At 52.8% G+C, this 26,120-nt stretch overlaps 1 protein-coding gene across 1 annotated transcript; it reads right to left on the bottom strand.

Annotated features, from left to right (window-relative positions):
- PRKCG (protein kinase C gamma) lies at positions 1 to 26,035 on the bottom strand. The gene is made up of 18 exons (XM_017871786.1): positions 24,527 to 26,035; positions 23,997 to 24,028; positions 22,950 to 23,032; positions 17,423 to 17,534; positions 17,155 to 17,286; positions 15,668 to 15,824; positions 14,854 to 14,988; positions 14,425 to 14,512; positions 14,109 to 14,138; positions 10,057 to 10,209; positions 9,538 to 9,726; positions 7,843 to 7,934; positions 7,686 to 7,748; positions 7,417 to 7,555; positions 4,616 to 4,696; positions 2,994 to 3,100; positions 1,192 to 1,333; positions 1 to 941 (listed from the first exon to the last, which is right to left on the bottom strand). The coding sequence occupies exons 1-18, from the start codon at positions 24,694 to 24,696 to the stop codon at positions 753 to 755; spliced, it is 2,094 nt and encodes a 697-aa protein (XP_017727275.1). The 5' UTR covers positions 24,697 to 26,035; the 3' UTR covers positions 1 to 752.
- Between the last annotated feature and the right edge of the window lie 85 nt (positions 26,036 to 26,120).

The raw sequence follows: 26,120 nt of genomic DNA, 5'->3' as shown, positions 1-26,120 counted from the left end.
TCAGCATCCCAAATTTATTCTCCAGCAGCTGTGGCGGGGTGGGAGAGGCTAAGGGAAAAGGAGGAGACGAGGAGAGTCCCAGAGAGTGGCAGGCACTGGGGAGGGTTGGGGTGGGTCCGAGCCAGACAGGAGCCATGCACGGCAGGCGGGCTGCGGGGAGCAGTGATGGCTTCGGGATGGGGAAGTCTAGAACAAAAGCTGATTGGGAGCCGCTGGGGGAAGAGTCCTCCATATATCCCAGAAATCCCCAGAGAACAGCAACGGGACGTACTGGAGGAGGGGGGCATGCCTCCCACTCATCTAGAACTGGGGTGGAGGCGGGGGGCGGGGGGGCCTCAGAGCCTGAGGGTTGTTCTGGAACCTGAGTCTGGAACAGCCAACCCTGTGAGGCTATTTCCCCAGGGGCGGGGTCTGGGGGGAGGCAGAGAACTACCAAGATGGAGTCTCGAACCCCATGGAGTTGGGGATGGTTGGTGGTGTGGTGGTGTCTCTGGACCCGATTGGGGCAGAGTCCAGAATGCTAAGGTCGGGGAGAATATCGGGCTCCGCTCAAGTCTTGAACGCGGGACGGCTGTAGAGGCTGTATGGAGTTTAGAAGGCCAGGAACGCTCGGGAGGGGCGTCTAGAACCCGCGGGGGCAGAGCCGGAATGCTGGGGTGCAGGATCTAGAATGGGGCAGGAGGTGTTGAAGTGGGGGCTGCTGCCGGCACGGCGGAGGGGGCGTTGGAGACACCTAGTGGCGGCGGGTGAGATTACATGACGGGCACAGGCACTGGGCTGGTGGGGCTGCGGGCATCCGGATGCACGAAGTCGGGGTTCACGTAGGTAAACCCCTGGAAATCGGCCTGGTCGATGCTGGCCAGGACTAGGCGGTCTGGAGGGGTTAGCGCTGGCGCCGCCCGCGTGAAGAACTTGTCAAAGTTCTCGCCGCTGCGGCCACACTGTGGGAGACGTCGGGGAGGGAAAGTTAAGCAGCTCCGGGGGTTCCTCGGGTGCCCCTCTGTGTACCCCGGTCTCATCTCCTGCCTCGTGCAGAATCTCTATGCATGCTTCATGGTCTCTGCACCTCCCTTTGTGGGGGGCGGGAGGGCTCTGCAGAGGGAGCCCCACCCCCACATACAGGTATATTGAGGCCCATGGGAACCCCACCCCATCAGGGACCAAGTTTTTGTTGCCTGGAGGGTGACTGACCGGGCGGGGTCTGAAAGGAGGCGGGATCTCCAATCGTTCCAGCCGTTCCCAGTCAATCCAGCGGAAAAAGCCATGTGCACGGATGGTAGGTTCCCCATCAGGCCCTGAGCCCAGCCGCTTCCCTGGGTGCTTGGTCAGGAACTGTGGGAAACACAGAGAGAGACAGACAGATAGACAGACAGACAGACAGAGTCCCAGACAGGGAGACCCAGAGAATGAGGAAGAAATAGACAGAGACAGGCGGATGGAGGAACCAAGAGACACAGGCATGAGACCCAGAGAGATAAGAACAGCCAGGGGAAACAGGCAAAGGGAGGGAAGAAGGGAAAAGAAAGGGGAGAGAAAGAGAGAGAGAGAGAGAGAGAGAGAGAGAGAGAGAGAGAGGGGGGGGGGGGGGGGGGAGGAGGGGGGGGGGGGGGAGGAGGAGGAAGAGGAGGAGGAGGAAGAGGAAGGAGGAGGAGGAAGGAAGAAGGAAGAAGAAGAGAGACAGAGGCAGAGAGAGGCAGAGAGAAGAGAGGAAGAGGGACAGAGAGAGAGAGGAAGAGAGACAGAGAGAGTGAGAGTGAGAGTGAGAGAGAGCGAGACAGAGAGAGAGAGGGAGAGGGAGACAGGAAGAGGGAGGATACGTGACAATGGGAGTAGACAAAATTCATACCCAGAGACCCAGGGACACAGAAACAGAACAAATCAGGGTGTGAGGTTGTGAGGGGCAGAGAACCCAAGAAAGAGGAAAGATGTGGGGAGGATCCCAGAGGGAGAAGGAAAGGAAGAGAATGAAGGAAATGGAGAAGGGGAGAGGGAAAGGGGGTAGGGGGAGAAAGGGAAGAGGAGAGGGAAGAGGAGAGAGGGGGTAGGGGGAGGGAGGGAAGGGGAGAGGAGACAAGGGGAAGATGGAAGGAATGGGGAAAAGAGGTTGCAGACCCAGAGAAAGGGGCAAATAGAAATTCAGAGGGTGGTATAGAGACCCCAGGTGAGAAGGCAGAAACTCAGAGAAGGGAGGAGACAGAGGAGACCCAGGGGACAGAGATTCAGAGAGACAGAAGGATAGAGACCCAGGAAACACACACCCAGAGGGAGGAATAAAGACCAAATGTGGGGACAGAGACCCAGAGAGAGGGGAGGACAGAAAGCCAGCAGGAGAGGACGGTGAGATGCAGTACGTGTATGAGAGCAGACACAGGAGGGAACAGAGACGGGGAGGTGGGGGGGTTGGACAAAGGCCCGAAAGTGTAGATGGAGATACAGGAGACAAAGAGAAAAGGAAGAAACACAGAGAGCCCCATCGTATGCAGATGGAGGGGAGGTATGAGGCAGAAACCAGAGAGAGACCATCAGGGAGATACAGAGAGAGCAGCTAGATGCAGAAGGTGCTGAGATGGGCTGAAAATCTGCTACGGGCCAGATGCTTGCTTCTGTGTCAACTCCATAACCCCTGAAGAGAGTTAAGCTCACAAAGTTTTGGTGAGTCACCCAAGATCCCACAGGAAGAAAAGCTGCAGAAGTTGGGTTTACCTGACCCACCCAGTTCTGGAAAGACAGACCCTGGACTTTTGGCACTTCCTGCAAGCAGGGAGCTGGGGAGTGGGTGTCACAGAGAAGGATGGGACAGAGGCCATCTCCAGGCCTGGTGGCAAGAGGGCCATAAACCATTGTTCTAACAAAACCTGTGTATTATATCAACTTTTCCAACAGATGGAAATAAAGTGACTTCAGGAATGAGAGCCTTTTTCTAATAGGCACAGAGACAGCAATGGGGTGTGTGGATTGTGAGCCCAGAGAAGCTGGGAGTCAGGGGCTCTCACCCCTTGCAGATGGCCACGGCTTCCCGAGAAAGCGACTTGGGGTAGGTGACAGTTTGTTCCATGATGGCCTGAAACAGCTCTTCTTCATCCTCCCCATCGAAGGGAGGCTAGGAAAGTGGAGAGGATAGAGAGTCAGAGACTTGCCCAACTGCCTTTCCTCAAACCTTCCACACCCTCCTCACCCCACCGTGAACATACCTGACCCATCACACCCCCACATACACACCCGACCACACCCTCAGGAAAGACCAAACCAAACCACCAAAGCGTGATCTCTCTCCTTCTCGGGTTCTCTCATTTCCTATCTCAGATGCCACAGAGCTCTGTGCATCTCTGTACTATTCTGCCTCTCTTTATCTGCTATGTAAATCGGCAGGGTGCTAATTATGCAACATGTCAGTTAAATAGAAGAGAGGAAAAACCGCAGGAAACACTCTAAAAGCATTCTCCTGGTTGGATGAGTGGTTCACAGTCTTCTGAGGTTACAAAAAAGTGATACCAAGGCATTCTTTTTTTTCTTTCCTTTTCTTTTCCTTTTTTTTTTTTTAAGTAGAGACGGGGTTTCACCATATTGGCCAGGCTGGTCTCAAACTCCTGACCTCAAGTGATCTGCCCACTTCGGCCTCCCAAAGAGCTGGGATTACAGGTGTGAGCCACCATGCCCGGCCAAGTTTTTTTTTAACTTCTAACTAAAATTTAGCATTCCCTTCAGTTATGAATGCAGGCAGCAGCAGTGCTTGTAGCTTCATTATCAATAGAAATCACAGGTATTTTCTCATCACATGAGAGTTGCAGATATTTCAAATTATTAGTCATTGCTACTTCAAAATTACTGTGAGAGTTCCTTTTCACTTTATTACCATTAGAACCTACTACTTAATGAATTAATAAGAAACTGCACATATGTCCATATTCCAATTTAAAATATTTAGACAACTGTATACATTTAATTTAGTTGGTTGTTAGATTCAATTAAATTTTAAAAGTTTTGGTGACTATCTTTCAAAATAATTGATTTCTTTTTTTTGTTTGTTTGTTCTTTTGAGATGGGGTCTTGCTCTGTTGCCTGGGCTGGAACACAGTGGCATACTCATAGTTTAGTGTAACCTCGAATTCTTGGGGTCAAGTGACCCTCCTGCCTCAGCCTCCGCAGTAACTGGGACTATAGGTGCCCATTACCATAGACAGCTAAGAAGATGATCAAGAGGGTGGCACCCACTCTTTTTTAGCTTTAGTACACTCAGCAATCCAGGAATCCAATCAAGCTGATTTAGAACGTATGTAATTGTCTAAGCTCACACAGCCAGTAAGTGGCAAAGTGAGGATTTGAACGTTGGTTTTCTGTGTATGTATTATTCTATTTTGTGCACTGAAAAACATGCTTCTGAGAAGGGATCCATAGGCTTAACCAGACTGCTACTTTAGCATCTAGGGAGAAAGAATCCATGGTCCAAACAAAACAAAACAAAAAACTTGGTCTACAGTAAGACAACACTTCAGAACCATGGACAGCGCTATTCGGGCACAACCTTCCAGGCTCCTTTCTAACCCGCTCCTCCTGAGATCCAGGTGCCCCACTCTGCCTCTTTTAGCCAAGCCAGCTTCTCCCCACCTTCCCTTACCTGTCCTGCCAACATCTCATAGAGCAGAACTCCAAAGGACCACCAATCGACAGACTTCCCATAGGGCTGGTAGGCAATGATCTGGGGGAGGCGGAAGGCAGGTAATCACGATGCATTCCTTAAGAAGCCTAGGACCCCTCTGGCCTCAACCCCTGGGAGCGCTACCCACTTTAAGTGCTTTCAGCACAAGCTCTTCCCACTCTGAATATTTATTTCGTCGGGTGATTTTTTTTTTTTTTTTTTTTTTTTTTTTTTTTTGAGATGAAGTCTCGCTCTGTCGCGCCAGGCTGAGTTCAGTGGCGCGATCTCCAGCCTCAGCCCGCAAGCTCTGCTTACCCCAGGTTTCAAGCGATTCCTCCTGGCTTCAGCCTCCCAGTAGCTGGGACGCACAGCACCGTGGCCAACCACTCCCAGCTAATTTTTTTGTTAGCTTTTAGAGAGACGGGTTTTTCCCGGTTAGCCCCCAGGATGGTCCTCGATATCTCCTGACGTCGTGATCCGCCCGCCCCAGCCTCTCGATCTCCTGACGTCGTGATCCGCCCGCCCCGGCCTCCCAACGTGCTGGGATTACGGGTGTGAGCCGCCGCGCCCGGCTTGCCAGGTGATTTTTTGTTTCATTTTGTTTTTTTGACAGGATCTCACTCTGTTGCCCAGGCTAGAGTGCAGTGGTGTTATCACAGCTCACTGCAGCCTCAACTTCCCAGACTCAGGTAATTCTTCTACCTCAGCCTCCCAAGTAGGTGGGCTACAGGTGTGTACTACTACACCTGGCTAATTTTTGCACTTTTAGTGGAGAGAGGACCTCACTATATTGCCCAGGCTGGTCTCAAACTCCCGGACTCAAGCAATCTGTCTGCCTCAGCCTCCCAAAGTGCTGAGATTATAGGAGTGAGCCACCAGGCCCAGCCTCCACTCTGAATATTCTGGCCAGGGATCTACCTTTTGGAATATTCTGGAAACAAAGTATACCTACTTCAAACATTCATTTAGCCTCAAATAGAAACACTACCTAAGGGCCAAGTCACTAGCTGCAACCACTTAGAATATTTGTGTCAGAGTCAGGAATATGTGTGTAGTTTTTTTTTCTTTTTTTTTTTTTTTTTTTTTCCTTATTTTCTTTAAGACAGAGTCTTGCTCTGTCACCCAGGCTGGAGAGCAGTGGCAGGATCTCAGCTCACTGCAACCTCTGCTTCCTGGTTTCAAGAAATTCTCCTACCTCAGGCTCCTGAATAGCTGGGATTACAGGCACCCGCCACCACGCCCAGCTAATTTTTGTATTTAGTAGAGACAGGGTTTCACCATGTTGGCCAGTCTGGTCTTGAACTCCTGACCTCATGATCCACCCGCCTCAGCCTCCCAAAGTGCACGCCCGGCTATGTGTGTAGTTTTCAAATTTTCTTTACTTTTTTCCTTTTTGAGATGGAGTCTCACTCTGTAGCCCAGGCTGCAGTGCAGCGGTGCAATCTTGGCTCACTGCAACCTCCACCTACTGGGTTCAAGTGATTCTCCTGCCTCAGCCTCCTGAGTAGCTGGGATGACAGGCACACATCACCACGTCCAACTAATTTTTGTATTTTTAGTAGAGACAGAGTTTCACCATGTTGGCCAGGCTGGTCTTGAACTCCTGACCTTAACTGATCTGCCTGCCTCAGCTTCCCAAAGTGCTGGGATTACAGGCATAAGCCACCATGCCTGGCCTCAGTTTTCAAATTTTCTACAGATGATTCTGATTACCAGCCAGGTTTTGTGATCACTGACATTGATTATTTGGGCACAAGTCAGGCACGTCCTCCCAAGTAGCTGGGACTACAGGCATGTGCTTTATCCATCTATATGTACGTTCAGAACATCAGCCCCTCCCTTTTAACAAAGTCAGGTAATACCCCACCCACTTAAAATTAAAATACTCGTAGGACAGCATCTGCTGTCCCAGAACCTTAGGGATTTCACCCTTCCCTTTTTCTTTTCTTTTCTTTTTTTTTTTTTTTTTTTTTTTTTTTTTTTTGAGACAGGGTCTCACTCTTGCCCAAACTGGAGTGCAGTGGTGTGATCTCAGCTCACTGCAACCTCCACCTCCCGAGTTCAAGCAATTCTCCTGCCTCAGCCTCCCAAGCAGCTGGGATTACAGGCACTCACCACCACGCCTGGTTAATTTTTGTATTTTTAGTACAGACGGGTTTTACCATGTTAGTCAGGCTGGTCTCAAACTCCTGACCTCAAGTGATCCACCCGCCTCAGCCTTCCAAAGTGCTGGGATTACAGGTGTGAGCCACCGCGCCTTACTGATCCTGCCCTCTTAAAAAATGCAGCACAGAAGTCCAACCCACTTAGATCAGAGAACCACGTACAACACTTAGGAAATAAGCTTCCATCCAACTGAATACTCCAGGGAGAGCCCTGCCCAGTTAAGAGTATTCAGGACATAGTCTGGACATGTTCAGTGTTGGCAGGGGACAGGCCACACCCACTCAGAGTACACTAGAAATCATTTGCACCTTGTCAGAAGGGTCCAGGATGAGGCCCTACTCGGAATTCCTACGAGCTGGTCCCTCTCTCCTGGCACGTTCACCCACAGGTGCCGCCCACCTTACCTATTTAGAGACCCAGCTGGGCCCACCTGGCAGGCTCAGTGCACAAGCTCACCTGTGCTGGAGGCTGGAGGAACACCTGGCTGGGTAAGAAGGCCACAACTCACGACAAGGCCCGAGGGTCAGGCCTCCCCCCGCGATGAATACGGGACCATCAGCCACACCTCTCTAAGGAATCTCAAAGCGTGGCCAGACCGGCAGGGTTGGGGTTACCTCCGGGGCTATGTAGTCCGGGGTCCCGCAGAAGGTGCGGGTTGTCGTCCCGGGGAAGACGTTCTCCTTACACATGCCGAAGTCAGTGATCTTGATGTGTCCCTCAGCATCCAGCATCACATTGTCCAGCTTCAGGTCCCTGGACGAAGCGGGGCGGGTAGGGTAGGAATTGCAAGAAGGATTGAGTTCAGCAGTCTGGAGCCGCATATTCAAATCCCTCCCCTTCCAGGGGCGTGATTTCCTCCGTGGAAAGTCCTGAGGCTGCTCACCTGTAGATGATGCCCTGATTGTGAAGGAAGAAGAGGCCGATGGCGATTTCTGCTGCGTAGAACCTGGAGGACGGGGTGGGTGAGGACGTCAGAGGGTCAGTGGCTGGACCCTGCCCCCTTCCGCCACCCCGTCCCTTCTCTGTTGGCCGAGACTCACGCTGCATGGGGCTCCTTAAACTTGCCCAGCTGTTGAATGTGGTACATCAAGTCTCCCCCCGTGACGTACTCCATCACGAAATACAGGCGGTCCTGCAGAGGAGTGCATGGGCTTAGAGGCGGGACTCATCCACCCGGGGTAGGAGAAGTTCTTTCCTGATCACTCAGGACAGACGTGGAAGGTTCCGGATGTACCCAACCAGAAACCAGAGCACCTAGCCACATCCCTGGAAGGGCCCTAAGGTGCTAACCCTGCTACCTCAGAATCTCCACCCGTCAGACCACCCCCAACTATCAGACCACCTGTTCTGGCCCCGTCTTCTCAGAATGAAGACTGAAGCCCACCTTTCGCTCGAAATCGGGGACACCAAAATCTCTTTCCACAGCCACTCACACACATATGCAATTCTGGCTTCATACCAAGGCTCAGAGTTGCGGCCGGGTGTGGTGGTTCACACCTGGAATCCTAGCACTTTGGGAGGCCGAAGCGGGATCACGTGAGGTCAGGAGTTCGAGACCAGTTTGACCAACATGGTGAAACCCCCGTCTCTACTAAAAATACCAAAAATTAGCCGGGCGCAGTGGCGGATGCCTGTAATCGACAGAATTGCTTAAACCTGGGAGGCGGAGGTTGCAGTGAGCCAAGATCGCGCCATTGCACTCCAGCCTGGGGGACAAGAGCGAAAATACGTCTCAAAAAAAAAAAAAAGGGAATCAAAGTTGCTCATATAGAAATTTTAATCCAGGTAGCTAGGCACGTTCACTCAGAGTCCCTGGAAGTAAAGTCACGCCCTCTCAAAATCCTGCAGGTTCTGACTCTGTTCTTACGTCGCAATCCTAGGGAAATGCCCTGTTTCTGATGTGTCCTTCAGTCAGAATCCAAAAGTGATGACCCCGTCACTCGGAGCCCAATTCTGGGCAGGCCCACTAGGAAGGCGCTTTCCTCCACTGTGCTCCTTTGCTCAAAATTCCAGAGCACTGGCTACACCCAATTAAGACCAAGCTCCCCAGGGGAACAGGCATCTGGCCACTCCCCCGAGGAGCCCATCCAGCTGGCCACGCCCCCAAGGAGCTCAGCCGCTTCACCTTCGCAGGATCCATCCACCTGGCCACGCCCCCGAGGAACCCACCGCCTGGCCACGCCCCTAGGAGCTCATCCGCCCGGCCACGCCCTTCGAAGAATCTACCTGCCTGGACACGCTCATTCATAATGTCATCTGCCCGGCCACGCCGCACAAGGGGCCAATCTGCCTGGCCACGCCTATTAATGATCCATCGCCTGACAAAGCCCGCCCCGCCAAACCCCCGAAAGAGTTCATCCGCCTGACCACGCCCCGCGAGGAGCCCCACTGCTTGGCCACGCCCTCCGAGGAGACCCTCCGCCTGGCCACGCCCCCAAATGGGTCCCTCCGCTTGACCACGCCCACCGAGGACCCCTCCACCTGGCCACGCCCCCGATTAGTCCCACCGCCTGGCCACGCCCCTCGAGGGGCCCATACGCCTGGCCCTGGCCCCCGAGGAGCCCGTCTCCCTGGCCTCGCCCCCTGAGGAGCCCATCCTCCTGGCCTCGCCCACTCAGAGAGTACAAGGTTCTGTTGCCTCGCCCTAAACTCAGAATCCCGACGCAGATGCCGGATCTGTCCAGAACTGGATGAGGCAGGGCCCTGAGGCCAGCCTCCGCCCTCTCCATCCTTACCGGGGTCTGGAAGGTGGAGTGGAGTTGGGTGAGGAAGTGGGGCCGGCCGCCAGGACCCCGGCCCCCCAGCGCCAGCACGCGTTTCTCCACCAGCGTGCAGTCCACGTCGTCGTCCTGGACGATCACGTCCTTTTTCAGGATTTTGATGGCGTAGAGCTCATCAGAGCCCCTGCGCTCGGCCAGCATCACCTATGCACACAGTTCCAAAAGGGCCAGTCCATGCTGGGAACCCAGTGGTACAGGACCTGCCCCCTCCCTTTCAGGGACGCAGGGAAACGGGATCCCAGGTCCTCCCTCCATCTCTTAAGGGACTGACAGCCCTGACTTGCCGCCCGCCCCCTCAGGGAGAGTGTCCGCATCTGTAAGCCTCTCCTCTCCTGGAACCTGAACAGCCCAACCTAACCATATTTGAAGATGCAGGAGCCCAGTGTCTTCCCAGCCCTACTTCCTCCCTAAGAACTAGAAATCTGACCTCCCCCCAGACATCCTCCCTTTCCCCCGGAACCCCAGGAATCCAACCTTCCCAAAACTGCCTTTTCCTAGAACCATGAGGAAGCTGAAGTCGGAGATGTGCAGACGTCCTGGGCTTGCCCCGAAGAAGCAGCGCTTGGGGTCGGTGGGACTAGGGGAAGGGGAGGGGATGGGAGAGGAAGAGGGGCCCATCCGCACCCGCTGTGGAAAGGAGAAAGTGCCAGAGGCAGTTAGACCTTATACAGCGATAAGGGGATGCCCCCAGGAGAGACAGCACCCAAGAAAGAAAAGGATGAGACTAGCTAGAGAGAGGAAAATGGCCACCCTCCTGCTCCATCCTTGGCTTAATTTTCTCTGACTCCCATAGCCTGGAGGGTTTATTTATTATTTAACACTTAGCTCTCTCTCTCTCTCTTTTTTTTTTTTTAGTAGATGGCTTATATGCTATCTCCAGAAAACCCTGCTATCATTTCCATTTTACAGAAGAGGAAATTAGCCCAGAGACGTTAAGTAACTTGCCCCAAGTCACACAGCGGGTAAAGAGCAGAGCTAGAAACGAAACCCAAGCAGTTCAGCTCTAGAGTCTGGTTGCTCTTAGCCTCTAAGCCAGAATCGCCTAGAGGGTTTGGTAGATTGCTCGGTCCCAATGCCAGATTTTCTAACTCTATAAATCTGGGGTGGGACCTGAGAATTGGTATGCGTAAAAAGCTTCTGGGTGACATGGGTGCTGCCAGTCCAGGGAGCACTCCTGGCTTTCAGCTAAGGTCCCTACTCTACCTTTTCCTGCCTTGGCCCCCCAGGGAGGGGGCCCACGACTAAGCCGCTGTCACAGCTTCCACACTTGTCCCTCCACATGGACGGCTGCCCTTTCTAATGCATTCTCTACTCAGCAGGCACAGGAGCCAATTTAAAAATAAATAAACCAGGTCATGTCTCCCTTATGCTTGTAAACCCTTTAACTTCTCTCTCTGTGTTAAGATTTTGTTCCATGTGACTTGCAGAGCCAGGCTGTGACTGACCCTGCAGGTTGTTGTTCTCTCTCCTGGGGGCTCCATAATCTAGCCACCCTGGCCTGACACACACTGTCCTCCCTCCCTCCTCGCGGCCTCTGGATTTGCTGTCAGGTCTTCCTGTAAAGCTTTCCCCTCCCCTTCCCTCCTAGTTGCCTCCCAAACACCCTTTAGACCTTGACTCAAGCATCACTTCATAGAGGCCACGCCTGACTTTTTAAACTGGGTCAGATGCCTCTCTTACCACCCCTTGGTCACCATGGACAGCACCTTCCTGGCACTTTTATTCTTAGTAATTTACATCTATCTGTGTGACTATCTGCTTTCTGCCTGTGAGCTCCCTAAGGCAGGGGTCTGCTTTGTTCGCTAAGACACAGTAACTCTGCCTACATCATTGAGGCTACATAAATACTTGTTGAGGGCCAGGTGTGGTGGCTCACCTATAATCCCAGCACTTTGGGAGGCTGAGGTGGGCAGATCACCTGAGGTCAGGAGTTCAAGACCAGCCTGGCCAACATGGTGAAGCCCCATCTCTACTAGAAATATAAAAATTAGTAGGACATGGTGACACATGCCTGTAGACCCAGCTACTTGGGAGGCCGAGGCAGGAGAATCGCTTGAACCCAGGAGGCGGAGGTTGCAGTGAGCCGAGATCATGCTACTGCATTCCAGACTGGGCAACACAGCGAGACTCTGTCTCAAATAAATAATACAGAATAATAATAATAATAATAATAATAAGGGCTGTTTCTGTTTGCTGTGTTGTTAGCCCCGTACCTAGCTCAAGGTTTGGCACATAGTTGGTGTTCACTGGTAATATTAAGTGGTGCCTGCTAAACTGTGGGAGAGCACTGTGAACCACAACAGGCACACATTCCCTGCCTCTAGGCCTTTGCCCACCGTCTGCCCTGCTGGGTTTCTTGGGTTTGCACGGGAGGATCATCCCCGCTGATCTCAAAAGACTCTACCTCTTTGGCTCAGAATTTCCTCCCGCTGGTACCCTTGTCTCCTGCAGAGCCTGTTCTCAGACTTAACTTTGCAAAAGGATCACCTGAGAAATTAATTTAGTATGCAGACATTTGAGGCATCAGAGAGACCCTCACTCAGTAGGTCTGCAGAAAGGCCGGGGAATATGCTTTTACAAGCAAGCACTCTAGGAATTCTGATGCAGATGAACCCCCACACAGAACATTAAAAACTCTGGTGAAAGTTTCTGTAAGAGTCCAGGGAAGACTATAGCATGTTGTTGCTGTTGTTGCTGTTGTTGAATCTTGAAGATTCTTGTCTTTCTTTTTTTTTTTTTTTTTTTTTTTGGGGATAGTGTCTCCCTCTGTCACCCAGGCTGGACTGCAGTGGAGCGATCTTGGCTCACTACAACCTCTGCTTCCTGGAATCCAGCAATTCTCCTGCCTCAGCCTCCCGAGTAGCTGGAATTACAGGCACCTACCATCACACCTGGCTAATTTTTGTATTTTTAGTAGAGATGGGGTTTTGCCATGTTGGCCAGGCTGGTCTCAAACTCCTGACCTCAGGTGATCTGCCCACCTTGGCCTCCCAAAGTTCTGGGATCACAGACACAAGCCACGGCGCCAAGCCTATCATATGCTTATATATTTTGTTTGATATCTTCCTCCCGGTGTAAATCCCGTGAGGAAAGGAACTTTTTTTTTGTTTGTTCTTTCCCTGCTCTCTCTATATCCCCAGTGAGTAGAACCACGCCTTGCACACAGAGACGCTCTGGAAAGTATTTTTTGAAAGGGTAAATGAGGGAGAGAGCATTACTTCCTTCTGCCTGAAAATCTGGTCTCTCCTTTGGGAAATCCCGGCCTTCCACCAGGTCTCATCTCTCTGGGAAGCTTTCTCTGACTCAGGCTGTGCCAGGGACGCCCCAGTGCCTGAGGCTATCTCCATTACAGCAGCATTGCTCCTCGTTGTGAATGTCTGGGTTTGTAACTTTGTCCTCCACTAGAAGAGGAGCTCCCCCAGGGAACGGCCTGATTCTATTCCCAGAACAGGGTCTGGCTTATGACACCCTAGAAAATGGGTATTCGTCTGGGCGTGGTTGCTCACGCCTCTAATCTCAGCACTTTGGGAGGCCAAGGTGGGCGGATCACTTGAGGTCAGGAGTTCGAGACCAGCCTGGTCAACCTGTTGAAACCCCATCTCTACTAAAAATACAAAAATTAGCCAGGTGTGGTGGTGCGCTCCTGAAATCCCAGCTACTCGGGAGGCTGAGGCAGGAGAATCACTTGAATCTGGGAGGCGGAGGTTGCAGTGAGCCGAGACTGCACTACTGCACTTCAGCCTGGGTGACAAAGCGAGACTCTGTCTCAAAAAAAAAAAAAAAAAAAAAAAAGGCATTCGATGAGTGAATGAATGAATGGAGAGATTAAGGTCATCACGCTTGATAGATTTTTTAAAACTCAAGAATCAGCCGGGCGTGGCTCACGCCTGTAATCCCAGCACTTTGGGAGGCCAAGGCAGGCGGATCACCTGGATCACCTAAGGTCAGGAGTTTGAGGCCAGCCTGGCCAACATGGCGAAATCCCGTCTCTACTAAAAATACAAAAAACTTAGCCGGGTGTGGTGGCGGTCACCTGTAATCCCAGCTACTCAGGAGGCTGAGGCAAGGGAGTTGCTTGAACCTGGGAGTTGGAGGTTGCAGTGAGCCGAGACTGCACCATTGCACTCCAGCGTGGGCGATAGAGCAGGACTCTGACTCCAAAAAAAAAAAAAAGCACCTCAAGAATATCAATTCAGGTGTCACCTCCTCAGGGAAGTCCTCCCTGACCACCCTCCCCGAGGCTGCATTAATGCCTCCTCTAGGCCTCTTCAGTGCCCTGGGCTACCTCTAATTTAGCACATCTTCCTGTATTTTAAGTATCTGTGACTGTCCCTACCTTGGGGAGTTGCTTGAGGGTCAGATTCACCTCTGGATCCTGGATTATTCAGCAAGCACAAGACAGACCTAGCACAAATGTGTGCTCAACTCGTGTGTGTGGAATTGAAGACAGAAGTCAGAGGAGGGATAAGAAATCAGAGACGCAGGCTGAAACTGCCTCCATTCAATGCCTTGGTTGTTCTACTCACCTCATACAATTCCAGGGGGTAGTTACAAGCCTGGGAGGAAAGAAAGAGAGAGTCAGGGTCCCAGGAGAGGCAAGGGATCGCCCTAGAGCAGGGGCTGGTGGCCCCTAGTACCCTCAAGCCATGGCAATGGATAGGAACTATAATTCCCAACAGACCCTGGGGCTCGAGTCCCCTAGAAGAGCAGAGGAGGGAGTCCTAGGGTCTTCTGGGAACTGTAGTCCCAGGACCAGCAGGCACTCAAGGGTGGAAGGAAAGGCCAGCTCTGAACTATGGGAGGCTGGGCTGGGCTCCCCTGAGGAAGCCGGGGTCTGGGTACCTCAAACTTCTGGAGGAGGCTGCAGTTGTCAGCATCGGCCACCGGCACATTGTAATACTCGCCCTCCTCCTGGTTCAGTAACTTGTACCTGACATACAGACGGAGACCAGAGGCGGGCAGCGGGGACGGGGCACCCATGGGAGAGGCAAAGACATTGGAAGGGAGGAAAGAGACACAGAGAGACGGACACAGAGATGGAAGAGAGAAAGAGTGAGATAAAAAGAGACGGAGAAGGAGAAAGGGAAGGGAGAAGGAGAGAAGAAGAGATACAGAGAGAGAGAGAGAAACAGAGGGGTGTGTGTGTGTGTGTGTGTGTACGTGTGTGTGCTGGGAGGTGGAGGGAAGGACAGTGGCCTGGAGGAGAGAGACCACACACAGATGGAGATGGTAATATTCACTCCATCCCCAGGCCCCAGCCCTGCTCCTCACCAGCCATCCACTGGCGCCTTGAGCAGCTCCGAGACGCCAAAAGACATGGCACCCATGAAGTCGTTGCGGGAGGTCCGGTCCCAGTCCCACACCTCCACGCTGAGCCGGCGCTCCACATCCCCAGGCTTCAGGTTGCTGCAGGAAGGTGGGGTGAATGGGGTGCGGGGCCAAGCTCATGGATCCCTTCGGTTCCCCATCCTTGGTGCTGGAGGTGGGGGCAAACCCAGCCAGCTGGGGTTCCTCTCTTGCTTTGTCTGTCTCCAACCTCTGACCTTCCCAGTGGGGCTCTCTCTCCAGCTAGGGCTTTGGGGCCCGAAGTAAACCTAGAGAGCTCTTCCTCTCCCTTCCTCCTGCATTCTCCGCCCCTTCCCATCCCTGTCTCTTGTCTCTTGAGATCTCTCTCTCTCTTGAGTCTCTGCACCTTTCTCTCCTCTCTGGGTCTCTGTCACTCTGTCTTTCTGTCAACTGACCTCTGTCTCCCTGCCATCCCTCGTCTTCTCCCCTCCCTCTCCCTCTGTGTCTCTCTTTGGGTTTCTGCCTCTTCTGAGGCTCTCTCTTCTCTCTCTCATCCCTGTCTAACTCTAAAGTTGGGGGCTTCAATGGAGACTAATTATACAGTGGTTTGGCTGTCTCTGTTTCTGTATCTCCATTCCACTCCCTCAATCGCTCTATTCCTTTTTCCCACCATCTTCTTCTGCCCTTTTCTGGGTTCCCTCTATCCTAACCCCTCCCATCAGCTGCTCTCTGGGGGCCACTAGGACCCTCAGAGCATTCTCTGTCAACGATCATTGCCTTCCCTGCACCCCAGACTCACAACACAAAGGTCTCATTCCACACAGGATTTAGCGTGGCTTTCACCGTTCGGGTTTTCTGTTTCGTCAGATTCCGAGGGTCTGGGATGAGCTTCAGTTTCACATAGGGATCAGAGAGACCATTGGGGTCCATAGGAATAAGGTTACGGGCCTCGCCAACTAAAAGGGAAGTGAGGAAGAGTATGATGGGTTAGAGATCCAGGAAGGGGCTCCCAGCCCTCCTCCAGTCAGCAATCAGGAGTTTCAAGCTCTCAGTCTCATTTCTCATGACTTCTTACCTCTCCAGTACCCAGAAGAGACGGCATAGAGCCCTTTCCCCAAACAGTGACCCCGAAATCAGACCAGAGCCCTTCTCTCCATTAGGAACCAGAGTTTGGACCCTGGCCATGTCACCAATACTGAACCTCAGGCTACCTCAGAACCAGGTACTCACCCTTCTCAAGATGCTTATACCCAGAAAGCCATTGCTGGGTGCAGTGTCTCACACCTGTAATCCCAGCACTTTGGGAGGCCGAGGCAGACAGATCACCTGAGGTCAGGAGTTCGAGACCAGCCTGGCCAGCACGGTGAAACCCCGTCTCTACTAAAAATACAAAAATTAGCTGGGCGCAGTGACACACGCCAGTAGTCCCAGCTACTTAGGAGGCCGAGGCAGGAGAATTGCTTGAATCTGAGAGGTGGAGGCTGCAGTGAGCCGAGAGCGCCCTACTGCACTCCAGCCTGGGCAACAGAGTGAGATCCCGTCTCAAAAAACAACAACAACAACAAAAATAGCCGGATGTGGTGGCGGGCACCTGTAATCCCAGTTACTCGGGAGGCTGAGGCAGGAGAATCCCTTGAACCTGGGAGGCAGAGGTTGCAGTGAGCCAAGATTGCACCACTGCACTCCAGCCTGGACGACAGAGCAAGATTCCGTCTTAATAAACATAAAACAAAAACAAGAAAGAAAGCCATTGGCCAGACGCGGTGGCTCACACCTGTAATCCTAGCACTTTGGGAGGCCGAGGCGAGCAGATCACCTGAAGTCAGGAGTTCGAGACCAGCCTGGCTAACATGGTGAAACCCCGTTTCTACTAAAAATACAAAAACTTAGCAGGGCATGGTGGCGGGCGCCTGCAATCCCAGATACTCGGGAGGCTGAGGCAGGACAATCGCTTGAACCCGGGAGGCGGAGGTTGCAGTGAGCTGAGATCGCTGCTCCAGCTTGGGCAACAAAAGCGAAACTCTGCCCCCCTCAAAAAAAACAAAGTCAAAGTCATTAACAGGCGCTGAAAATTGCAAGAGGCCAGGCTGGTGGGGGAGCTTTGAGCCAAAAGGGGTATGGCGGGGTGTGCAGGGCCTTTGGGGTCGGGTCGGAAGTGTGGGCGTGACCATTGAGAGAGGCGTGGCCCCATCTTTGGGGTGGGGCTGGGCCAGCACAAGTGCCTTGGGTCAACCTCGCCTCACACTTGGGGAAGGGGCGGGGCAAGGCGAGGGGGCGGGACCTCACCCGTTATGTGGATCTCATCTGCAGTGGGAGCCCGGATCTCTAGCTGCAGGCGCCCGCGGCGCTCCGTGTGGTCCACACCGCACAGGGAGGGCACGCTACGCACACAGCGCCGGTGCACGTTCATCTCGCAGCCTGCGGGAGAAAGCTGCGGGTAGCACCTCAGGCCCCGCCCCCAAACCAAGCCTCCACACCCCACCCCATCCCGGGCATTTCCCAGAACCCAGACCGGGCGCTTTGGAAGGGCCCTGGCAACGCCCAGTTCACTCACAGGAGCATTTCATGCCCTGGTGCACAAGCCCGTACAGGAGGGAGCCACAGTGGTCGCAGAAGGTAGGGCTGCTGTAGCTATGCAGGCGGAACTTGTGCTTGTTCCGGGGGTCCTGGGAGCAGAGAAGACTGGCTTAGGGGGCGTTGGGAGGGTCCTAAAACCCCAGGGGAGGGGCCCTTTTATCTTTTCCTCCTGCCTTACTTTCTAGGTCATCCTGAGGCTCCATCTCCTTCTCTCCATGTACCAATAATCATTGAACACCTGCTGTGTGCCCAGGGACCGTTCTTGGTGTGGGGACCCAGCATTAAACAAATGAAAAAAAAAAACTCTTTGTCATATGGAGTTTACTTCCTAGTGGAGGGAGACAGAATGTAAACATGGTAAATAAATAAAACATATAGTTTGATGGTTGGTAATGGGTGCTCTGGAGAAAAATGAGGCAGGGATGGGGACCACCAGAAGTTGGGGGATTGAAATTTTAAATACGGTGGTCCTGGCCAGGCGTGGTGGCTCATGCCTGTAATCCCAGCACTTTGGGAGGCCGAGGTGGGCGGATTGCCTTGAGCTCAGGAGTTCGGGACCAGGCTGGGTAACATGGCAAAACACTGTCTCTACTAAAAATACAAAAATTAGCCGGACATGGTGGTGCACGCCTGTAATCCCAGCTACTCAGGAGGCTGAGGCATGAGAATCGCTTGAATCTAGGAGGCCGAGGTTGCAGTGAGCCAAGACTGTGCCACTGCACTCCAGCCTGGGCGACAGAGCAAGATTCTGGGTCAAAAAAACAAAACAAAACAAAACAAACAGTGTGTGGTGGGGAGGCCTCGCTGACAAAATGATATCTGGGCAGAACATGAAGGAGGCAGGAGCTTCCAACATCCCATAGTTCCCATCCCCCCAACTCCCACAAGTTATTATTTGAGGACTTGTGGGCCACCCTGAACCCCAGCTCATTCACTGGCAGCTTCTGCCAGTGTCCACATGGTATGCTTTCTCTGAGCTCCAGGTGGAATGGAGAATATGACCTCTCAGTTATAACAGGAACCCAGCAGGCCTAAATAAAATAATTGGTGTACAAAACACAGCTGTGCCTACCATGTTAGATGCTCCCAATACTATTACTCTTCCTGTGGTTATTATTAGGGATTTTATTGCAGTTCCTACATAGCCCTGAATTTAAGTAAGAGCTAGGCCACTTCTCAGTTGTGTGATTTGGGGCAAGTTCGTTCCTAATTTTGAGCCTCAACATCCTCCTCTGTCAAGTGGAAATAAGTAATCTATATTTTGAAGCAATGCTAAATTTTCAGAGTTCCTTAAGCACGAAGGCAGGACATCAGTGAAGCTGCTGCTTTTCCCCTGCCACCCTCTACCCCTGGGACAATATCTGCTTGTTAAATAACTTGATTCTAAGAATCCATTAAAAGGATTATCACAGGGTGAAAATTTAGGCCATTCTTGGATTTTCATTTATGTTAGCGGGGTTTCTAGTTTGAATATATATTTGGGTAGAGGAGGGTGTTGGCAGTTTCCAGGATGCCTTTCAATGTGCTGAGCTTTTAAATATCTTCCACTGACCCTAACTCAAAGGGTTCCTGCTGCACTAAATAAGATGCTGTGTATGAAGGCTCTCAACAGGGTGCCTGACACACAAGCCATCCACAGACAGAGGCTGCTGTTCTTATTCTCAAAAGTGAAGGTCGCTGTTAAAAATGAGACAGCACGGAGGCCCTGGTTACATACATCAGAGTTCAAATCTTGCTTCTACCCCCTACCCAGCTAGGTGGCCTCACCACACCTGCCCCTTTTCAAAGCCTCAGGTTTACCGTCTGAAAAGTGGGGCCATGTGCCCTCCCTGAGGACTAAATGAAATCATACTTGCCAAACCCTTAGCACATCTTAAGCTCTTAATCCATGTCCTTTTTTTTTTTGAGATGGAGTCTCACTCTGTCGCCCAGACTGGAGTGCAGTGGTGCGATCGCCGTTCACTGCAACCTCTGCCTCCCAGGTTCAAGCTATACTCCTGCCTCGGCCTCCCAAGTAGCTGGGACTACAGGCTTATGCCACCAAGCCCGGCTAATTTTTTGTATTTTTGGTAGAGACGGGGTTTCACCATGTTAGCCAGGATGGTCTCAATCTCCTGACCTCGTGATCCACCTGCCTCAGCCTCCCAAAGAGTTGGGATTACAGGCGTGAGCCACCGTGCCCGGCCGAGGCATGTTATCTTGTTTTTTTTGTTTTTGTTTTTTTGTTTTTTGGTTTTTTTGAGACAGAGTTTTGCTCTTGCTGCCCAGGCTGGAGTGCAAGGGTGCAATCTCAGCTCACCACAACCTCTGCCTCCTGGGTTCAAGTGATTCTCCTATGTCAGCCTCCTGAGTACCTGGGATTACAGGTGAGCACCACCACGCCCAGCTAATTTTGTATTTTTAGTAGAGACGGGGTTTCTCCATGTTGGTCAGGCTGAACTCAAACTCCCAACCTCAGGTAATCTGCCCACCTCGACCTCCCAAAGTGCTGGGATTACAGGCATGAGCCACTGCGCCTGGCCTGCATGTTACTTTTAAGAAGATCAACTGCTGGCAATGAATCACTTGAACCCCGGAGGTGAAGGCTGCAGTGAGCAGTGATCGCACATTGCACTCCAGCCTGGGCAACAGAGTGAGACCCTGTCTCAATAGTAAAAAAAACAAAACAAAACAAAAAAACCAAGTGCTGCAGAGGAAAGATCTCCTCCTCACTATTCACTTGTTTCCTCATTGGTCATAATAATAATTTTAACAATAACAAAAAATAATATTTTGGCTCTTGCTGTGTGTCAGAAATCATCCCAAATGTCTGACTCACTAAATCTTCAAAACAATCCATAGTGAGCATAATTATTATCTCCACTTTACAGACAAGGGATTCCAGAAGTGCAGAGAGGTAAATTAACTCAGGAAATGTCACAGAACCAAAAATGGTGGAGCTGGGATTCCAACCAGATAGGGACAGGAAAAAGACCTAACTTAACCACATAAGCTGTTGTGTGGATCCAATCCTATACTGTATACAAAATACTTGAGGCCAGGTGCAGTGGCTCATGCCTGTAATCCCATCATTTTGGGAGGGTGAAGCAGGAGGATCGAGTGAGACCAGGAGTTGAAGACCAGCCTGGGCAATATAGTGAGTGAGACTCCATCTCTACAAAAACATTTTTTTAAATTAGCTAGGCGTTGTGGCTTGTGCCTGTACTCCCAGCGACTTGGGAAGCTGGGGCAGGAGGAGAACTTGAGCCTGGAGAATTCAAGGCTGCAGTGAGCTATATCCCATCACTGTACTCCAGTCTAGGTAACAGAGCAGGACCCTGTCTCAAAAAACCCCAAAAATCAGCTGGGTGCAGTGGCTCATGCCTGTAATCCCAGCAGTTTGGGAGGCCAAGGTGGGTGGATCACCTGAGGTCAGGAGTTCAAGACCAGCTTGACCAACATGGTGAAACCCTGTCTCTACTGAAAATATAAAAATCAGCCGGGCATGGTGGCACGTGCCTGTTCTAGTCCTAGCTCCTCGGGAAACTGAGGCATGAGAATCGCTTGAACCTGGGAGGTGGAGGTTTCACTGAGCTGAGATCGCACCAGTGCGCTCCAGCCTGGGCGACAGAGTGAGACTCCATCTAAAAAATACCCCAAAAGCAAACAAAAAAAAAAAAACAAAAAAATCTTTTTTCTTTTCTTTTTTTTTTTCTGAGACAAAGTCTTGCTCTGTCGCCCAGGCTGGAGTGCAGTGGCGTGATCTTGGCTCACTGCAACCTCCGCCACTCAGGTTCAAGCAATTCTGCCTCAGCCTCCGAGTAGCTGGGATTACAGGCGAAAAACCAAAAAAATCTTGATGAGTGTACCCAACGAGGACTGGATACATCAGACTTAGTCTGGTGTTGGTGGCAGAGGTGAGTGAATGAGGCGGGTCATCAATCACATACACGTGCTGGTAGACAGTGGTGTTCAATATATGTTCTATGAAGTCACATCTTCTATGTAGACTTCTGTTATTTTCGGCTGATAAGCTGGTAGAACGCCTCATGGACTTCTGTGGATCTCTCTCTCTCTCTCTGCCTCTCCATCTGTACATCATAAAGCTGTCTCCAATCTTGTGTCAAACCCTGGGCGAAACTCTGAACCCACCTGACTTCAAAACAAGCCAGGAAATGTCCAGATGTATGCTGTCCCACTCGGTGGCCACTAACTACATGTGGCTGTTTAAATTTAAGTCAATGTGGCCAGGCGCGGTGGCTCACGCCTATAATCCCAGCCCTTTGGGAGGCTGAGGTGGGTGGATCATGAGGTCAGGAATTCGAGACCAGCCTGGCCAACATGGTGAAACCCCATCTCCACTAAAAAAACAAAAAAATTAGCCAGGCGTGGCAGTGCGTGCCTGTAGTCCCAGCTACTCAGGAGGCTGAGGCAGGAGAATCGCTTGAACCCAGGAAACAGAGGTGGCACTGAGTCGAGACTGCGCCACTGCACTCCACCTTGGGCAACCAAGCAAGACTCCATCTCAAAAAATAAAAATAAAATAAAAAATAAATGTAAGTCAATTCAAATGACATGAAATGGAATTTCTGTTCCTCAGCCACAGTCGCCCTGTTTCAAGCGCTCACGGGCTACGTGGAGCTGGTGGCTGCCTGTTGGACAGTGCATCTACAGAATGCTTCTGTCACTGTAGACAGTTCTGTTGGTCAATGCTAGATCATCAGCCCCATTTTATAGGGGAGGAAACTGAGGCTCAGAGATAAAGCAGAAAAGGGAACGGGGATGGGCACTCAGGGTTGACTGGTCCTGTGAGCCTCTGATGGAGAGAGAGGGGTTGGGGAGAGGCTGTGTGTCTCTGTGTGCTGCACATCTGTGATGACAGGGGCATCTGTACATGCACGCACATGTGTGCAAGTGTACTGTGGGACTTCCCTGGGTCTCTTCTCAGCATCTCCTAAGCTGTTGTCTGTATCCTCCATTTTCTATTTTAGTCTCTCTCTCCAGGTGTCTTTGTCTCCGTCTCTTGGATTTTCTCTGTCCATCTTTTGGTGCCTCCAAATTCCCCTCTTTCTCCCTGGTTCTTTCTCTGCTCTGTCTCTCTCTCTGCCTCATCTTCAATCTCTCCTGGGTCTCTGTCTTTTTCTGTGACTCTGTTCCTCTTCCTGAGATTGCCTCTGTCTTATGTTGGGATCTCCGCACCTGCATTGGTATTTTTCTCTGTGTGCTCCTCAGCTCTCAATTTTAAATCCCTTCATCCCTGGATCACACAGCCCACCCCAGCAGTGCCCATCTTCAGTCTCCTCACCCCGGCCTCCTCTCTGTCCCCACCTGTGTCCCCAGCCTGTCAGTCCCCTCGCATTCCCCTTTCCAGGCCAAGGGCAAGGAATCTGGGCCAGATAGCTCCCCTATCTCTCCAGCCCCCCTCCCCTCCCAGCCATAAAATAGCAGGAGAAATTGGGACGGACGCCGAGGGGTGAGGGCGGGGGCGCGGCCCGAGGAGGAGAACCAGGTGTCCGGGCACTCACGTCCGTCTGGGGGCCCTTCCCAGCGCCTGGACACTCGAAGGTCACAAATTCGTGGCATCGTCGATGAACCACAAAGCTGCAGACTAAAGGTGAAAATCATAGAGACACAGATGGAGGCATGGATCGATCCAGAGGGAGACCCCAGTGGACAGAAAATCGGAAAGAGAGAGCAGAACTCGGAAACAGAGAAAACCAGAAAGAGAGGGATCTCAACACAGAGAGTCCAACAGAGAGAAAATCGGAGGCCAGAGAGAGAAGCAGGAGATAGAAACCCAAGAGATAGGTTCAGAGGCAGAAACAGAGACGCAGAGACTCACAGAGAGACACAGAGCACAGAGTCCAGGGAAGGGAGATGGAAAAAGAGAGAAAGAAAATAAGATCCCATTGACAAACAGACACAGGCCCACGGACCGAGATCAGAAAGCGAGGAGAGAGGCAGACAGATTCAAAGAGCAAAAACCGAAATATCTTCAGACGCAGTCCAGGAAGCAGCAACTTGGGCAGAAGTGAGTCTGGGGGCGCTGTGCCGGCCCGCCCCCCACCCTGACTCACTCTGTTCTCAGCAGTAGCAGCTGGTGCTCAAGGACTCGCCCCCCTCTCCCGCCCCCCAGAACTGCCGGCCCCGCCCGGCCCCCACTCGCCCATCGGTGACCCCACCCGGCCTGCCCCTGCCTAGGACGGCTGGTGTTGTCATGGCGACAGCAGTCTGGGGTGGGGGGGGCTCTGACTTTGCATCTCCAGCCCCCTCCCCCTTCCCCCCTTCAGCTCCCCTTTTCCAAATCTCCCTGTTCCCATGGCAACAGATTCTCCAAATATCTGTCCCCACCTGGAGCCGGCCGAGGGAGGGGCCCCCAGCACCACCTCCGCGGTGGCCCCACCATCAGAGCTCCCTCCCCACCACAGGCTGTGTGTCTGCCACACCCCCCGCCCCGGGCTCCCCCGCGCCTCTCTGGGGACCAGAGAACACGTGTGTCAAGCAGCCTCAGCTGTGAGGGCCCAGCCTCCACCCGCCTGAGGGTCCCAGGAGCCCTGGTCCCCAGTTCTTACCTTGACATTGCAGGCCTTGCTTTCCGATACCCCTGGAAAAGTCAGGGATCCTAGGTCAGTGCAGAAAGGGGTACCTGGACCCCCAACCTCTGAGAGCCACAGGGGGCCTGCTGTCTCTGACCTTCCTCCCGCAGGGTCCAGGTGTCCAAGCCCCGGCCGCCTCCTCTTTCTAGAACCCAGACATTTTGGCCCCCAGCCCTTCTTCCCTTAGACCGGAGTTCAGCCCCCGGTTTCTTCCTCCTTCAGATCCAGGAATCCAGGCTCCCAGCCCCCCAGCCCCTTCCTCCCTCATACCCAAGACTCCAGGACCTCCGTCCTCCAGCCTCCTCCTCCCTCAGACCCAGGACTCTAGGAACCAGCCTCTTCCTTCCTCAAACCCAGGAGTCGAGGCTCCCAGCGTTCCCCGGCCATCCTAGAACCTGGGAGTCGGGGCTACAGCCCCCTCCTTCTTCCTTCCACAGGGGTCGGCGTGACAGGAGTCTGCACCCCTAGTCCCCTCCTCCCCCAGTCCCCGAGCCCCCTTCCCTCACCAGATGAAGTCGGTGCAGTGGCTGCAGAAGGTGGGCTGCTTGAAGAAGCGAGCGGTGAACTTGTGGCTCTTGACTTCGTGGACCACCTTCTGCCTCAGAGCCCCCTTTCTGCAAAACAGGGGCCGGGGTCCTCCCTCTGAATCGCCTCCGCCGGGGCCCAGACCAGCCATGGCCCCAGAAACGTAGCAGGGACCAGGATCCTGCCTTTCTTGGGGGAAACAGGTGGAAGGGAAAGGAGCCGGAGACTCGAAGGATCAAAGGAGCCACAGGGAAATTCCGAGGTGGGCAGGAGAGGGGCAAGGCACCTCCAGGTGCGGAGCGCGCCAGGCAGGGAGCGGCACCCCCGGGTGCGCCGGCTCCGCCAGGGGGAGCGGGCGAGTGGGGAGGAAGAGCCAAAGGCACGGCGCCGGGAGCCGGAGGCACGGGCGGCGGCGGTGGGAGCTCCAGCTCCGGCACCTGCTGAAATGTGGGAGCCCCGGGTAGGGGGAGGCGTTGCCAGGACGACAGAGAGGGCGGGGTTTCGGCTTAAAGGCGCTCCCCTCCCGGAGACACGGGACAAATGTCCTCCCTCCCTGCCCCCTACACGTGCACACACCCACTCCGGGGGCTGGCTGGAGGGAGGGGCATCCTCTGAGCCTGGCTTCCCCCCACTACCCTGCAATCTGTCATCCTGCCCCGTGTTCCTCCCCCACTAGGGTGCCTCGTGTGTCCTGTGGGCGCCCTGGGGTCCCTGTGTCTGCCCCTGCCCCTCTCCTTCCTTCAACAAACTTTATGCTCCACGCTAGGGGTCCAGCAGCCGACAGGGAGGCTGCTGGGGTTCTGGCTTTCTCCGATGCCGGCTGAGTCTTTATTTCTCCCCCTGGCTTCTCCATTATTTGTGTGGCTCTCTCTGCCCGCGAGTATCTTTCTTGTGACCTCTGTCCCTCTCCCTCTATTCCTGGAGCGACCTTTCTCGATGTGTCTCTCTTTCTGCCTCTCAGTGGATCTGTTTTCTTTTCCCTGTCTCCGAGAAATGCTGTTTCTATTTCTTTCTATTTCTCTCTTTCCTCGGCTGTGTGTCTCCATCTGTATCTGTCGCCATCTCTGGGTCTTGGTGTCGTGGTCTTCTCGGGGTCTGACTGTGAGTCAGTCTCCCTCTGTTTCTCCCTCTATGTCTGATAAATTCTTCCTCCTCTGTCTCCCTGAGTCTGTTCCTTTCCCTGTCTTTATTTGTCTCTCTGGCTCTGTAAATCTCTTTTCTCTCTAAGGCTGTGACTCTGTCTCTCCCTCCCTCTGCGACTTGATCTCTTTGGGAGTTCATCTCTGTCTTCCTCTCTGGGGTCGCTCTCTAAATGCTTGCCCCTGTCTCTCCCTCTCTCTCCTCACCTCCACCCCTGTCTTTACAAATGCCTTTGTCTCTGTCTCTCTGCCTTCCTCCGGCTCTGCAACTCGTCTCTGTTTCTGTTTGTCTCTTCCGATATCTCTCTGGTTTCATCTGTTTCTCTGTGCCTGTCCCTCTCTGGCTCTGTGGATCTCTCTCTCTCTGACGCTAAGGGGGTCTCTCTCCTGTCTATGACTCAGTCTCTCTCCCTCCTCTCTTCTCTATCTCTGTCCC

The sequence above is a fragment of the Rhinopithecus bieti genome, unplaced genomic scaffold (assembly GCF_001698545.2).
Source record: "Rhinopithecus bieti isolate Rb0 unplaced genomic scaffold, ASM169854v2 scaffold_6949, whole genome shotgun sequence".
Taxonomy (NCBI): Eukaryota; Metazoa; Chordata; class Mammalia; order Primates; family Cercopithecidae; genus Rhinopithecus; species Rhinopithecus bieti.
This window is presented reverse-complemented; position numbering and strand designations above follow the sequence as displayed.